General features: G+C 42.7%; 1 protein-coding gene across 2 annotated transcripts in view; it reads left to right on the top strand.

Moving 5' to 3' along the window:
* Positions 1 to 17,276, top strand: part of LOC121544709 (A-kinase anchor protein 6) — a 207,344-nt gene that overhangs the window by 40,035 nt on the left and 150,033 nt on the right. For both annotated transcript variants that reach the window (XM_041854787.1, XM_041854786.1), the window contains exon 3: positions 11,051 to 11,302. In XM_041854787.1, coding sequence (XP_041710721.1) covers positions 11,051 to 11,302 — 252 coding nt within the window. The remainder of the gene's footprint in view (positions 1 to 11,050; positions 11,303 to 17,276) is intronic.

The following is a 17,276-nucleotide window of genomic DNA, read 5'->3' as shown; positions in this document are numbered from 1 at the left end:
TCTTGTAGATGTAGACAATATGTGATTGAAAATAAGTCAATGTTTATACTGCCCTTAGCTGTTATATAGCTGTTACTGTATATCACCAGGTCTCAGTAAGAGAGCCTTGCTAAGGCCTGGCTACTGCATCTAGCAGCTGCATGTAGAATGTTGAGTGTGTGTGTATTTGTATTTATTAAGGATTAAGGGTCCAGCAAAATTAAGGCAGTTATACCATTTTTAAAACATTACAATACATTCACAACAGATTTCACAACACATTATTGTGTGCCCTCAGGCCTCTACTCTACTACCACATATCTACAACACAAAATCTATCTGTACGTGTGTGTATAATGCGTATGTTATCGTATGTGTGTATGCATGTGTCTGTGCCTGTGTTTGTGTTGCTTCACAGTCCCCGCTCTTCCATAAGGTGTATTTTTTTCTGTTTTTTCATATCTAATTTTACTGCTTGCATGAGTTACTTGATGTGGAATAGAGTTCCATGTAGTCATGGCTCTATGTAATACTGTGTGCCTTCCATAGTCTGTTCTGGACTTGGGGACTGTGAAGAGACCTCTGGTGGCATGTCTTGTGGGATATGCATGGGTGTCTGAGCTGTGTGCCAGTAGTTCAAACGGACAGCTCGGTGCATTGATGAAGTCAATCTCTCCTCCACTTTGAGCCAGGAGAGATTGACATGCATATTATGAATGTTAGCTCTCCCTGTACTTTTAAGGGCCAGCCATGCTGCCCTGTTCTGAGCCAATTCCAAAGTCCCTCTTTGTGGAAACTGACCACACGACTGAACAGTAGTCCAGGTGCGACAAAACTAGGGCCTGTAGGAACTGCCTTGTTGATAGTGCTGTTAAGAAGGCAGAGCTGCGCTTTATCATGGACAGACTTCTCCCCATCTTAGCTACTGTTGTATCAATATGTTTTGACCATGACAGTTTACAATGCAGGGTTACTCCAAGCAGTTTAGTCACCTCAACTTGCTCAATTTCGACATTATTCATAACAAGATTTAGTTGAGGTTTAGGGTTTAGTGAATGATTTGTCCCAAATACAATGGTTTTAGCTTTTGAAATATTTAGGACCAACTTATTCCTTGCCACCCATTCTGAAACTAACTGCAGCTCTTTGTTAAGTGTTGCAGTCATTTCAGTCGCTGTAGTAGCTGATGTGTATAGTGATGAGTCATCTGCATACATAGCTACACTGGCTTTACTCAAAGCCAGTGGCATGTCGTTAGTAAAGATTTTAAAAAGTAAGGGGCCTAGACAGCTGTCCTGGGGAATTCCTTATTCTACCTGGATTATGTTGGAGAGGCTTCCATTAAAGAACACCCTCTGTGTTCTGTTAGACAGGTAACTCTTTATCCACAATATATCAGGGGGTGTAAAGCCATAACACAAGTTTTTCCAGCAGCAGACTATGATCAATAATGTCAAAAGGCGCACTGAAGTCTAACAAAACAGCCCCCACAATCTTTTGATCATTTTCTCTCAGCCAATCATCAGTCATTTGTGTAAGTGCTGTGCTTGTTTAATGTCCTTCCCTATAACCATGCTCAAAGTCTGCTGTCAATTTGTTTACTGTAAAATAGCATTGTATCTGGTCAAACACCATTTTTTTCAAATGTTTACTCGGGGTTGGTAACAGGCTGATTGGTTGGCTATTTGAGACAGTAAAGGGGGCTTTACTATACTTAGGTAGCGGAATTACTTTTGCTTACCTCCAGGCCTGAGGACACACGTTCTAGTAGGCTTAAATTGAAGATATGGCAAATAGGAGTGGCAATATCGTCCGCTATTATCCTCAGTAATTTTCCATCCAAGTTGTCAGACCCTGGTGGCTTGTCATTGTTGATAGACAACAATACTTTTTTCACTTCTTCCACACTCACTTTACGGAATTCAAAATTAAAATGGTTGTCTTTCATATTTGGTCAGATAAACTTGGATGTGTACTGTCAGCTTTTTTTTGCTGGCATGTCATACCTGAGTTTGCTAATCTTGCCAATGAAAAAATCTTTAAAGTAGTTGGCAATATCAGTGGGTTTTGTGATGAATGAGCCATCTGATTCAATGAATGATGGAGCCGAGTTTGCCTTTTTGCCCAACATTTCATTTCAAGTGCTCCAAAGCTTTTTACTATCATTCTTTATGTCATTTATCTTTGTTTCATAGTGTAGTTGCTTCTTCTATTTATAAAGTTTAGTCACATGATTTCTCAATTTGCAGTACGTTTGCCAATTGGTTGAGCAGCCAGACTTATTTGGCATTCCTTTTGCCTCATCCCTCTCAACCATACCATTTTTCAATTCCTCATCAATCCATGGGGATTTAACAGTTTCTACAGTCATTTTCTTAATGGGTGCATGCTTATTAGTAACTTGGATAAGCAATTTCATAAATATGTCAAGTGCAGCGTCTGGTTGCTTCTCATTACACACCACAGACCAAGAAATATTCTTTACATCAACAACATAGGAATCACTACAAAACTTATTGTATGATCTCTTATACACTATATTAGGCCCAGCCTTTGGATTTTTGGTTTTCCTAGATATGGCTACTATATTGTGATCACTACATCCAATGGATTTGGATACTGCTTTAAAGCACATTTCTGCAGCATTAGTAAAGATGTGATCAATACGTGTTGATGATTTCATTCCTGTACTGTTTGTAACTACCCTGGTAGGTTGACTGAACCTGAACCAGGTTGCAGGCACTAGCTACAGTTTTACGCTTTCTCTTGAGTGGGCAGCTTGATGAAAGCCAGTCAATATTTAAATCACCTAGAAAATATACCTCTCTGTTGACATCACATACATTATCAAGCATTTCACACATGTTATCCAGATACTGACTGTTAGCACTTGGTGGTCTATAGCAGCTTCCCACCAGAATGGGCTTTAGGTGAGGCAGGTGAACCTGTAGCCATATTACTTCAACAGTATTTAACATGAGATCCTCTCTAAGCTTTACAGGAATGTGGTTCTGAATATAATATAAACGGCCACACCTCCACCTCCACCTTTGGTGTTAGAGGTGTCCAATGTAAAGAGAGAGAAACGCACAACTGTGATACACAGACACTGAGTTGCCTAATGAACAATGTGTCAGGGGTTCGGCCTAGTAATGTGATCACACCCTTTTCAATACATACACACGCACATAGTCACATATGCGCGCTCACACACACACACACACACCGGACACACAGAGACGCCTCGGTGGGGGGCAATTCAAACTCCCACATCTTTATTTATACTCTAGGATGGATCAGTGTTCAGGCGATCAGGGAGGTGGCTTGCAGCTGTTTGTAAAACTGTATTTCTACTGATGTAATCCCAGCGCCGCAGAGAATCCCAGGAATTCAGCCATCTCATGTCTCATCTCATGTCTCATCTCATGTCTCTCTGTGCAGGAAGTGTGTGTGTGTGTGTGTGTGTGTGTGTGTTTGTGAGCATGCATATGTGACTATGTGCGTGTGTGCGTCCATGCTTGTGTGTGCGTGCTAGGCTAGGGAGGCCTGGTAAAGTCTGGTGGAGGCTAGGCAGGCCTGGTAAAGGCTTGTGGAGGGTAGGGAGGCCTGGTAAAGGCTGGTGGAGGCTAGGGAGGCCTGGTAAAGGCTGGTGGAGGCTAGGGAGGCCTGGTAAAGACTGGTGGAGGCTAGGGAGGCCTGGTAAAGGCTGGTGGAGGCTAGGGAGGCCTGGTAAAGGCTGGTGGAGGGTAGGGAGGCCTGGTAAAGGCTGGTGGAGGCTAGGGAGGCCTGGTAAAGTCTGGTGGAGGCTGGGCAGGCCTGGTAAAGTCGGGTGGAGGCTAGGGAGGCCTGGTAAAGGCTGGTGGAGGGTAGGGAGGCCTGGTAAAAGCTGGTGGAGGGTAGGGAGGCCTGGGTCACACCCTGGGGGGAGGAGCCACCTCACACCTTTACTTAGCCACCAGGCGCAACATTCACACCCTGTCAGGTGCAGGCTCCACAAAGGAAAGGTTATGTTACAGCGTAGAATACTGATGGCGCCGAAGACAAACATTTTGCGAAATATTTTGTTGCTGCAAATATAGCATGTACAAAGACTACAAAACATTCGTAAAGATTGCTTGCGCAAGTCTAGTAGGAAAAGAGCAGTTTGCTATCGCCTTCTGCCATTTTGCATTAACTCCTTTCAAAGTGTTGCAACAACATTTTATAATAAGTGATTTAACAAACGAGGACAAGAATCACTGTGAATTAGAAATGACTGACTCGTCTGATGCCCAACCCACTGCCCCCTGTGGCAGATGCACCCACTGGGCAGAGGAGGGGGGCAACACTCAGTCATGGGGGTCAGCTGCCCCATGGCTGGGCAGAGAGGGGGCCGCGGGGTTAATCCAGAGAGGAGGGTGAGGTCAAATCCTAAAATAGCCCCCCTAGTGTTGTGAGAGGGCAGGGAGCCCAATCCCCTCCTTCTCCTCTAACGAGAGATTCAGGTCAGTGTGGATAGAGAGAGACTCGTACACCAAACAGAACCTTCTACATGAGACACAAGCTCTGATAATGTCAGAGAGAGAAACAGCGTTAGACTGTACTGGTTGATACTGACGGAGCAACTGAACACAGCTAGACTGTACTGGTTTGCTTTGAATTAACTTTGTGACCGGTAAGGCTGGCCAGAACTGTTGGATTTGGACAGTATGTGAAGGAATTGTAAATGAATGGGTTGTATTAACACATGTTCTCTAGACCTCTGGACAATGAGCTTTAATAGATCATCTTGACAATGGTTACTGGTTTTGATAGTTATCTCAATTACTAGTGAACAAAACTGTGTGTGTGTGTGTGTGTGTGTGTGTGCTTTCGTCATCAAAGCCAGTCGTGAGCATGCTGCACAGTGACAGTACTTTACTTTTGATCAGCAGCAGTGAAATGTCTCTTTTAAGTAGCTTCAATTATTCAACACCTTTTAAAATGCTAACCAGAGCCCGAGGGTATTCACCTTGAAGGGTTGTCTTCAATGCATGATGTTTTGTCTGTATCTTGAGAAGAAATCTGCTGTGTATTTTAAGGTTACATACATAACAAATTGCATTGGACTTTTTAGCAATGTGTGGTTAGATAATAGGACATGTTGCATAGCTAATAACACTTCGATATGATAGTTGCACCTTATATGCCCTATTGGCAGGTTAGCTGTCAGATATGAATGACCTCAATAGAGCATTGGTGTACCACGCAGTACACTATGTTATGTTAGCTGGAGGTGAACTGCTGTTGAAGGACCTACACAGCAGATACATTCAATGATCCTTCCCTGATCTTTTTACATATGATATATTTCCCTATGATCCAGTACTGTAGTCTATGTTTATTTTAGAGTTGAGTGGATCCCAGACCATGGTTATCGGTGCAGTGGCTATGTGTTTGACCTGCACTATCAGTCAAAATGAGTGTGCAGTCATCAAGGCAAAGGGTGGCTGTTTGAGGAATCTCAAATCTCAAATATATTTTGATTTGTTTAACACTTTTTTGGTTACTACATGATTCCATATGTGTTTTTTCGTAGTTTTGATGTCTTCACTATTATTCTACAATGTAAAAAATAGTAAAAATAAAGAAAAACCCTTGAATGAGTAGGTGTGTCCAAACTTTTGACTGGTACTGTACATTCAGAGATGCCATGTTATTTAGAGACCAGGAAGGACCGGAGCCAAGATACCGCTGGCACAGCAACCACAGCCATGTTCTGTTGTTAGAGCAGTTGTTATGGAGACCCTGCCTGCCTGGCGCTGTGTGTAGGAAAGGACAGGACAGGAGCTTGTTCACTTCAGTTTTTTCCTGATCTAAATGAAGCCTAACTTACTGTGTTATGATAATGTCCTGAAAACCCTGATCCACTCTGATGTAAACAACTTTCAGTTAGTCTGAGGAGAGAGTCTTTCCTTAGAGGGTCTGGTGTTGGTTATGAGGATATCTGTCAAAGTTTCAGGTAGGAGGTAATCTGTCAAAGTGTTGGGTAGGAGGAGGGTATCTGTCATAGCCCAACACTGTCCCCAAGTCTGACCCAGGACTGGGGGAGGGGAGAAAGATCCCAACTCCAAGTTTCCACAAATCTCACCCCAGGACTGGGGGAGGGGAGAAAGATCCCAACTCCAAGTTTCCCCAAATCTCACCCCAGGACTGGGGGAGGGGAGAAAGATCCCAACTCCAAGTTTCCCCAAATCTCACCCCAGGACTGGGGGAGGGGAGAAAGATCCCAACTCCAAGTTTCCCCAAATCTCACCCCAGGACTGGGGGAGGGGAGAAAGATCCCAACTCCAAGTTTCCCCAAATCTCACCCCAGGACTGGGGGAGGGGAGAAAGATCCCAACTCCAAGTTTCCCCAAATCTCACCCCAGGACTGGGGGAGGGGAGAAAGATCCCAACTCCAAGTTTCCCCAAATCTCACCCCAGGACTGGGGGAGGGAGAAAGATCCCAACTCCAAGTTTCCACAAATCTCACCCCAGGACTGGGGGAGGGGAGAAAGATCCCAACTCCAAGTTTCCCCAAATCTCACCCCAGGACTGGGGGAGGGGAGAAAGATCCCAACTCCAAGTTTCCACAAATCTCACCCCAGGACTGGGGGAGGGGAGAAAGATCCCAACTCCAAGTTTCCCCAAATCTCACCCCAGGACTGGGGGAGGGGAGAAAGATCCCAACTCCAAGTTTCCCCAAATCTCACCCCAGGACTGGGGGAGGGGAGAAAGATCCCAACTCCAAGTTTCCACAAATCTCACCCCAGGACTGGGGGAGGGGGTAAATGTCAACCATAGCCTGACTAAACACATGCTGTCAAACATGTGCTGTTGTAACTTCAGAGGCTCTGGGGTAAAGTTGGCCCTAGGTACAAATCTACTATCAGCTTCCTCTCCCAAAATCCTAACCTTAACTGTTAGTGGGGAATCTAAATATGTACCCAAGACCAGCGTCTAGGGACAACTTCAACCTAGTCCTTAAACTAGAGGAAGGAGGAAGAAGAAGTGTCTCTCTAGGAGATGAGACTACTGACATGCTGTCAGAATGCTCCATATGTGCTGGGTTTCCCTTTCGTTTTATATCAAATATCATTCATCGTTAGCCTGTAATAAGTGAATGGGGCAGACTTGATGACTGAGATATGAACTGAGTAAGGAAACCATGTTTTGTTGTTGTTTTAGTGTCCAAACCCCAAGTGTGTAAGTGGAATGCCGAGGACTGTTCAGTGTGATTACACAGGCAGCCTATAGATACTTTGACTGAAATGTGTATGTTCGTATGCAGGGTAAAAGTGAGCTAGCAGTAACGTTAGTGTCCTTATTATCGTGTAATTACAGTTGTAAGTACAGTGTAACAAGTATTGTGATAAATAGTAATAACTCATTGTCATACTGTACTTAATAAGCCTTAGTTGTGATCATCCAACGTTTTCTAGAATATTCCGAGGTGCTTCTACTGTAGCCCAAATGAATAAACCATTATATGTGGGAATTATCCTATTTTAATGCTTACCCTTGAGATGCTCTGGGCACCATGTGTGGAGTACCAGTCAGGATGTGAATGTATAAATGGCTGAAGGGAATATATTCAATGTGAAGCAGTTTTTCCTATCATCATTGCTGTATCAACTGTCTGTCACTATATACAGTATGGGTCTGGTTTGACAGACCAGTCCTGGCCAGGCTAGCAGCTGTGGTAGAGAAGGGTTGGGTGGGACTGGGTCAGTTGTCATGGAGTTGTCATGGCGCCCACACTGACCAGTTATGATCAGATCAGACGTGATGTTACTGGTACGGTACAGTAGTGGAATGACTCCGCCCTCCTCATAGCTTCATTGCAAGACTATACAGTTATGCAATATAAAAATGAGGTAATTTTTTATATGTAATGCACTGAGACACGTTCTGGTCTACAGTTCAATTTACAGGCTTCACATTTTGTATCCCAGCCCTGTGAATGCTGACAATGTCCAATACTTATCATGAGCCACCTGCTTAGGGTCTTCTCTTCAGGAAATGGTTAGCATTGGCTAAGAGTCACATGCTACTGTCAAAACTAGAATAGTCCCAGTAAGCAGGTTCTGAATGAAAGGTGAAAATACGTTTTTTTCCGGACTTGAAAATACGTATTTTCCTGACACTGAAATCAGGTTCATTTTCGGTTCTGAATGAAAGTTGAAAATAAGTATTTTATAAACGTCAATGTTTGGGCCAAATCAAGGCTGGTCTGGTCCAGACAGGACAAAATCTGAACCAAACATAGACGTCTATGATTGGCTCAGATTTGTTCCTCATCGGACCAAAAACCAACGTCCGTGGACGTGAAAATCAAGGCTGGTCCGGACTGCATCAAAAAAATAAGTCCGGACAGGACCAAAAAAGACATCCAAAAGACGTCGGCGTCGGTCTGCGCTTACTGGGGTGTAGCCTACCATGTCAGCCCACAATGGAATTTTATGAATGCCCATCCATGTGGTAGGCCCACCGTTTGTAAAACAGGCCGTTGCATTGGCTTTATTAGACCTGATATCTATGACTAATCAATGTGGCTATTTAAGCTCTGAATATCAGCTACACAACTTTATCAGGAGTTATCCTGAGCCTATTTGCAATTTGTTTACACAGTGGGAAATGCAGAAGTATTTTCTTTTGCTCTATGATCAGCTCGTAAAAAATTGACAGATACAAACTTGAAACCACTGATCATGACAATTTAGCCCATGGGATGAAACTCCTGGACAGCAGTTGTGAGTAGCCTGATTGTCCATTCAATATTGTCCATTTGACTTTGACCTGTCCTGTTTTTAGGATATGTTGTTTGTTAACATGTCAGCGCATTTTTTATTTGATTGGGGCGCCATTTAGTTTGGCTATTTGATCGGAGAAACCTGCATGATGTAAAAGGTTTCCGTCTCATTACATTGTCATACATTTTATCTGTAGCCTACAGGCTGGAGATAAAATGTATGGTAATGTAATGAGACGGAAACTTTTTACATCATGCAGGTTTCTCCGATCAAATAGCCTAACCTAAAAGGCCACATACTCTTTCTACCATATACTATATCTGCTACATGATTTATGTTAGATTCTTTTTTTGACGGAATGTTGGTGGAGTGCCGCAGCGATACGTCTCTCCAACAGCACCCTGGAGAGGCCCGCTGGGAATCGACAAGATACATATTTTGCGCCCCTGCCTTTGACAAAGTGGCCACTTTTTATCACAGGGCGGCATCAGGGCTCACTTAAAAAACCCATATGCCACTGGTTGAGAGAAATTGTCATTGTTTTTAGGCAGAATTATGTGAGGTTTTATGTGTTGTTGGAGGTGCCTCTTCGTCAGTTTAGCTCAGAAAATGCCTCCCTCGTCAATCTGCGGGACGGCCCTGCCTCCATGTGAGACTGACTCATATTTTTAACATGGCTGTTATGACTTAATCGCCACCACTTGGTTCTGCTTTTAATGTACTGGCAATGAGACTAGGGCTGTGGCTGTCACTCAATTTCTTCAGCCGGTGACTGTCAAGCAAATAACTGTCCATCTCACGGTAATTGACCGTTAATTAACAAACACATTTAGCATCTCCTGGCTTCCACACATAGCCTACAAGCCACTGATGCTGACCTTTGGAACATCTACATTTAAAAAAGTATAATAAATCCATGTAATATAGCGTACACCTCCACAGTAAATCCATTATTTATTTTAGACAGGTCTAAAGAAGCATGATATGTAGAAAATGTAGTCTATTTCAGAAGAACAGAATAGCATACTCTGAGTTGTCCTTATGTTAGGTCCTGATCTGGCTATGCCAAATGGCTGTACAAATTAATACAACCACTAGCATCAAAAAAACTTTTTGACGCAACAGATCAGAACATTTAGCTTAAAATGTTGATAAACTATTAGGTTATTTCTTCACATTATAAGCGCCGCAATGCGCACATGGTAGTAGGCTATAAGCGAGAATGTTCCATTAGCGGAAAACACCATTATCAAAGTGATCGCAAATGCAATTATGCATGTAAGGCTTTTATTATAAAGGTGCATTTTTATGGTGAAAATGATCTTCCCCAAATTTGAAACTCACTCGCTGCTTATGTAAAACGGATTAATGTGCTTTATTTTAAGAAGTTATTTGGGCACTTTAGTTGTGATACAAACCTTATTAAAACATATAGGCCTATGGGCTAGGCTACATGAGGTGTGCGACTATGATTCGAAAAAGTCTCAAGTGATAATATATAATTCACAAGTGATAGGCTAATATTGTCACCCATCAGACTATTCTTAATTTAATCTATACAAAATAATATATGTGTGAAATTTTGTTTTGATTTAGAATGGACCATTATCATGCACCTGTATCGAAACAGGTGCAGCGGGAAAAAATACATGTCATCTATGCAAATGGAGGACGCTTTTCCCTGTGGTTTATTTTCATGCCAGCCAGGTAGGCTATACTCCTGTTGTAAATATAAGCAATGTGCTTAATATTAGGAAAGTTGAGAAATAAATATAGTAGGCCTAGCCTATAGAAAGCTGATCCTTTTTATTAGAGGCCGTCACAATGTTTTCTCGCGCAATTGCATAGCCTATTGAAATGTTGCGCAACATGAGCTCATGGGCTCTCATGAAGTGTTTGATTAGATTTTCAAACACATTTGCATTGATGTCAGAGTGATTAGAGGGACAATAGGGTGCTGAGTACCAGGCAGTTAGCAAGTTTAGTAGGCTACTAATGACCATCAGCAGCATCAGAGCTTGGAGAAGCCTAATTACCGTGACTAAACGGTCACATAGAATTTGACTGCCTTCATGACTCGTGACCGCCGGTGTGGCGGTAATACGGTCACCGCAACAGCCCTAAGGGAGACTCACAATCATGTCTGTCTGCTCTGTTTTCAGTCTGTAGAGCGTCAAGATAACGTGTACGTTTATTTCGGAGTAGTTAAGCATATAAAAATACAATAATTATCTCTTCAATGCCAGGCTTGTGTAAGTGTTATCATAAAAAAACAAATATTTGTCCCTTCTCTCCCGTGTGTGTGTGTGTTTGTGTAGGACATTTGCGAGGACATCTCGGACCATGTGGAGCAGATCCATGCGCTGCTGGAGACAGAGTTCTCCTTGAAGCTGCTGTCCTACTCTGTGAACATCATTGTGGACATCCGTAGTGTGCAGCTGCTGTGGCACCAGCTCCGTGTCTCTGTCCTGGTACTGAAGGAGAGGCTGCTGCAGGGCCTCCAGGACTCCAACGGAAACTACACCCGACAGACAGACATACTGCAGGCCTTCTCTCAGGACCAACAGCAGGTTAATAATTCACAGCCTCCCTGGCATGGCATGTGCTGTACACAACTATAGCTATCCTACAATAAACATGACAGCCTTTCAGGTTTCTGTGATTTATGAAATAGGCATCAGCAGAAAGAACACATGTACAACATGACAGTAGCATATTAAACAATTGATTAAAAGATGCATTTGTACATTATGATATTCACTCTATTTTGGGAAATAAGAGTACACTGATAGTACAGTGAGGGAAAAAAGTATTTGATCCCCTGCTGATTTTGTACGTTTGCCCACTGACAAAGAATTGATCAGTCTATAATTTTAATGGTAGGTTTATTTGAACAGTGAGAGACAGAATGTTATAAATTGATTTGCATTTTAGTGAGGGAAATAAGTATTTGACCCCCCTGCAAAACATGACTTAGTACTTGGTGGCAAAACCCTTGTTGGCAATCACAGAGGTCAGACGTTTCTTGTAGTTGGCCACCAGGTTTGCACACATCTCAGGAGGGATTTTGTCCCACTCATCTTTGCAGATCTTCTCCAAGTCATTAAGGTTTTGAGGCTGACGTTTGCCAACTCAAACCTTCAACTCCCTCCACAGATTTTCTATGGGATTAAGGTCTGGAGACTGGCTAGGCCACTCCAGGACCTTAATGTGCTTCTTCTTGAGCCACTCCTTTGTTGCCTTGGCGGTGTGTTTTGGGTCATTGTCATGCTGGAATACCCATCCACGACCCATTTTCAATGCCCTGGCTGAGGGAAGGAGGTTCTCACCCAAGATTTGACGGTCCCGTCCATCGTCCCTTTGATGCAGTGAAGTTGTCCTGTCCCCTTAGCAGAAAAACACCCCCAAAGCATAATGTTTCCACCTCCATGTTTGACGGTGGGGATGGTGTTCTTGGGGTCATAGGCAGCATTCCTCCTCCTCCAAACACGGCGAGTTGAGTTGATGCCAAAGAGCTCGATTTTGGTCTCATCTGACCACAACACTTTCATCCAGTTCTTCTCTGAATCATTCAGATGTTCATTGGCAAACTTCAGACGGGCATGTATATGTGCTTTCTTGAGCAGGGGGACCTTGTGGGCGCTGCATGATTTCAGTCCTTCACGGCATAGTGTGTTACCAATTTTTTTCTTGGTGACTATGGTCCCAGCTGCCTTGAGATCATTGACAAGATCCTCCCGTGTAGTTCTGGGCTGATTCCTCACCGTTCTCATGATCATTGCAACTCCACGAGGTGAGATCTTGCATGGAGCCCCAGGCCGAGGGAGATTGACAGTTCGTTTGTGTTTCTTCCATTTGCGAATAATCGCACCAACTGTTGTCACCTTCTCACCAAGCTGCTTGGCGATGGTCTTGTAGCCCATTCCAGCCTTGTGTAGGTCTACAATCTGTCCCTGACATCCTTGGAGAGCTCTTTGGTCTTGGCCATGGTGGAGAGTTTGGAATCTGATTGATTGATTGCTTCTGTGGACAGGTGTCTTTTATACAGGTAACAAGCTGAGATTAGGAGCACTCCCTTTAAGAGTGTGCTCCTAATCTCAGCTCGTTACCTGTATAAAAGACACCTGGGAGCCAGAAATCTTTCTGATTGAGGGGGGGTCAATACTTATTTCCCTCATTAAAATGCAAATCAATTTATACAATTTTTGACATGCGTTTTTCTGGATTTTTTTGTTGTTATTCTGTCTCGCACTGTTCAAATAAACCTACCATTAAAATTATAGACTGATCATGTCTTTGTCAGTGGGCAAACATACAAAATCAGCAGGGGATCAAATACTTTTTTCCCTCACTGTGTATTATGCAATTTTACACTCGACGCTGTGTCCCACTCTGCCAGGTATAGTTCTGAGTGGCTTGACACCAACAATATTACTCTACCAAATAACATCCATCTCCAGGCTGTTATAACCCAACTTAAACAGTAGTTTAGAGACCGTATACTGTATGTGAATCTTATTTCTCAGATCCAGTGCCAATTTGTATTACATGCAACGTCATTCCATACCATTAGTTGGTTTGGTTGTTGGCCTCTGAATATCACACAATCCTGGTTTCCATCCAGGTTATTAGGCTGGTCACTCTGCCTGTACCCTGTGGTCAGTGGTGTGCCGTCCACCCACTTCCAGATCCCCTCAGTCTCTAAATCAGACAGACCAATCCAGACAAATGCTGCTGCATCACGTCCATTGATAAATCTCTGTTCCCCTTCATTATTAACGACCACCAGGTCTGCTCCTCTCTCTGCAGTCCTGTCTGCTCTCAGCCCAGGATTTCTTATCAGAAGAGGCACAATAACAACTAGTGTTAAAGCTTCTCCATCCTTGTGGACAGGACCCTATAACAATCATATCCAACCTTTCTATCTCTCTGTAACTGGTCTCTCTCTCTGTAACTGGTCTCTCTCTCTCTGTAACTGGTCTCTCTCTCTCTGTAACTGGTCTCTCTCTCTCTCTCTCTCTGTAACTGGTCTCTCTCTCCATGTAACTGGTCTCTATCTCTCTGTAACTGGTCTCTCTCTCTCTGTAACTGGTCTCTCTCTCTCTGTAACTGGTCTCTCTCTCTGTAACTGGTCTCTCTCTCTGTAACTGGTCTCTCTCTCCATGTAACTGGTCTCTATCTCTCTGTAACTGGTCTCTCTCTCTGTAACTGGTCTCTCTCTCTCTGTAACTGGTCTCTCTCTCTATAACTGGTCTCTCTCTCTGTAACTGGTCGCTCTCTCTCTGTAACTGGTCTCTCTCTCTCTGTAACTGGACTCTCTCTCTGTAACTGGTCTCTCTCTCTCTGTAACTGGTCTCTCTCACTCTCTCTGTAACTGGTCTCTCTCTCCATGTAACTGGTCTATATCTCTCTGTAACTGGTCTCTCTCTCAGTAACTGGTCTTTCTCTCTGTGTAACTGGTCTTTCTCTGTCTGTAACTGGTCTTTCTCTCTCTGTAACTGGTCTCTCTCTCTGTGTAACTGGTCTCTCTCTCCATGTAACTGGTCTCTCTCTCTGTGTAACTGGTCTCTCTCTGTGTAACTGGTCTCTCTCTCTGTGTAACTGGTCTCTCTCTCTGTGTAACTGGTCTCTCTCTATGTAACTGGTGTCTCTCTCTGTGTAACTGGTCTCTCGCTCCCTGTAACTGGTTTCTCTCTCTCTCTGTAACTCTCTCATCAGTGTAGTTGGTCTTGAAGAGAGACACAGACTGTATCATCTGGTTTTCTCTCTGGCTGATGTCCTTGTAGTAGTTGTAGGAGCGTAGTCTGATGAGAGTTGTCAGTAGGAGGACACTCAGTAGACCCTGTCCCACCACAGCCAGGGTGCTGCGCCTCACACCTTGCTTTACCCCTCCGGACTCAGAGGGAGTTGAACCCTGATTCTCTGGCCCACAGTCTGGTGATCCCAGGTCTGTGAGGATGTCTGAACAAGCATACAAATCATCACACGTCTCCTCCGACTGCGGATAATTCACCCGACGGCTCCTCGTAGTGTCAGGACTGGCGAACACATCGTCAGACATCTCCATCTTTTTAGATGTAGGCGTTTTGTCTTTGTCTGGGGTATCTGTTGTCTGTCCTCTACATCGTGATCAGAGCAGTATTTATACACTGCTTCTTGTGAAATAGATATTATTAGCGTCTGGCCGTCTGCTAAATGACCAAAATATCAGCTGTAAATGTAATTAGTGTTTTGTTGTTGTCAAGAGCAGGAAGTTCAGCTCTTCACCGTTTTTTATTTTTTATAAATGGACCGTTCGTGTGATAACTTCTCTTTACAGCAGAGATGTGTTTGATGTTTTTGAACTCATAATAACAAAGATAAGCTTCTAAGAGAGCAACAGGCTTTTGTAAAATTTGATAGGCTAAGCTTTTGGTATATTTCAGTTTGGGAGACTAACTCCCACACACTGTGTACACAGAACACCAGGTAAACACACAGAAAAATATTGCGAGAAAGAAAAATATTGCCACATTACACATCACAGTGAGACTGAAATGTTCAGATACAAGTTAACTTTGTAAAGATAAAGGAGACTGGAGTCAGAGGTAATAGCTTTAATACAGAGTGCTCTGGGTACAAGTAGTCACACCCAGATGCAAAGACTAGTACAAAGTGAAACTTCCTTCGTCTAGATGTTTTCTACATTGATTTAATTAAGTATACATTCATTACTTTACTGTCACAATTATGTAAGTTCTTTCTGTCATAAACATGAGTTTCTTGCACCGGGCGTGAACTTCAATAACAGGATTAGTTTTGCTACCTAGTATGGTAAATGTTACATCTCTGCTGCCTTGTCTCCTGTAAGTAACATTTCAGGAAGTTTGTGGTTAGCTTCTCGAGACTTGCAGCTTCATATTTGGTACTTGTGTAAGGGTCGTGTCTACAGTATACTACAAAATTCTACAGTAAGAAGTTAGTTCAAACAGACAGCTCGGTGCATTCAACATGTCAATACCTCTCACAAATACAAGTAGTGATGAAGTCAATCTCTCCTCTACTTTGAGCCAGGAGAGATTGACATGCATATTATTCATGTTAGCTCTCTGTGTACATCAAAGGGCACATCCAATTGGTACTTGTGTAAGGGTACCAATTGTGACTTCACAGTCACAAAGTCCATAGCAGACTATGGGAGGTGCACAGTACTACATAGAGCCATAACTACATGGAACTCTATTCCACATCAGGTAACTGATGCAAGCAGTAAAACATAGGCACAGAGACATGCATACACACACACGATAACATACGCACTATACACACACATACACATGGATTTTGTGTTGGAGATATGTGGTAGTAGAGTAGGGGCCTGAGGGCACACAGTTAATGTGTTGTGAAATCTGTTGTGAATGTATTGTAATGTTTTAAATTTTTTATAACTGCTTTAATTTTGCTGCACCACAGGAAGAGTAGCTGCTGCCTTGGCAGGAACTAATGGGGATCCATAATAAATACAAAAAAACAAATACACGATCGAGGGATACTACAGTGTGGAGTATAGGATTCTACAGTATACTACAGTTTACTACATAATTCTATAGAATTCTATAGTAAGTACTATAGTATTTTATAGTAAACGGAAGTCTTTTTTTATGTGTATCAAACTGTAGAGAAATTCAACTGAAGGGAAACAAAGTGTACACATTTAAAACGAGTTTAGCTAAGGTTGACCATCTGAGCAGGCCTTATTCAATGATATTATTACAAAGAACAAAGAAAGGATGTGTGTGTGTTCACTGGATGTCCTGTCAATTGGTCATGCTGGCCTCTTCAGCCGTCCACTGGACATCCAGGCCTCTACAATAGGATCATCTTTTGGAAATGTCACTTTAGGAGACTAACCCCCGCACACTGTGTGCATAAAACACCAGGTAAAAATAGAAACATTTTGAGAGAGAAAAGATTTCCACATTACACAACACAGCTGCTCCATTGTCTGTTACATAAATAATACACACCACCTTGTGGCACATGCAGGAATTACTATAGCTGATGACTCCATGGGTGTGGAATATGATTTACTGTAACATAACGCAGACTCTTAGGAGTTGCTTTTCTTTTATGTTGGAAAACACAACTCCTATTTGGTTTATTTAAGGGGCAATCTGTGATTGATACATACATTTTTTACCTTAAATTAATTATATACAGCCTTTGATTCTTGAAGAATGTAACTTCTAAATCCCTCATGAGTTTAGTTCAACAGTCGTACCCCATCAGAACCCAAAATATAAGCTTGTTTTACTCCATTGTTTATAAACAATGCAATTGTAAACAAACACTGTACAGCTTAAAAATATAGTTAAAACTATAATTTTGATCTCATGGATGGTCAGTCATTGTATCCATAGCTGACTTGTGTTTACATTTCTCCAGCCTCATCCCTCACCTGTTTACCAAAACAGTGGCATGGTGTCCACTTTGTTGTTGTTTGAACTGCAGATTGCCTCTTTAAAGCATTGTAACTTGAATATTTTGAGTAGCGGTGTGTTAATC

Source organism: Coregonus clupeaformis, chromosome 29 (genome assembly GCF_020615455.1).
Source record: "Coregonus clupeaformis isolate EN_2021a chromosome 29, ASM2061545v1, whole genome shotgun sequence".
Classification (NCBI taxonomy): domain Eukaryota; kingdom Metazoa; phylum Chordata; class Actinopteri; order Salmoniformes; family Salmonidae; genus Coregonus; species Coregonus clupeaformis.
This window is presented reverse-complemented; position numbering and strand designations above follow the sequence as displayed.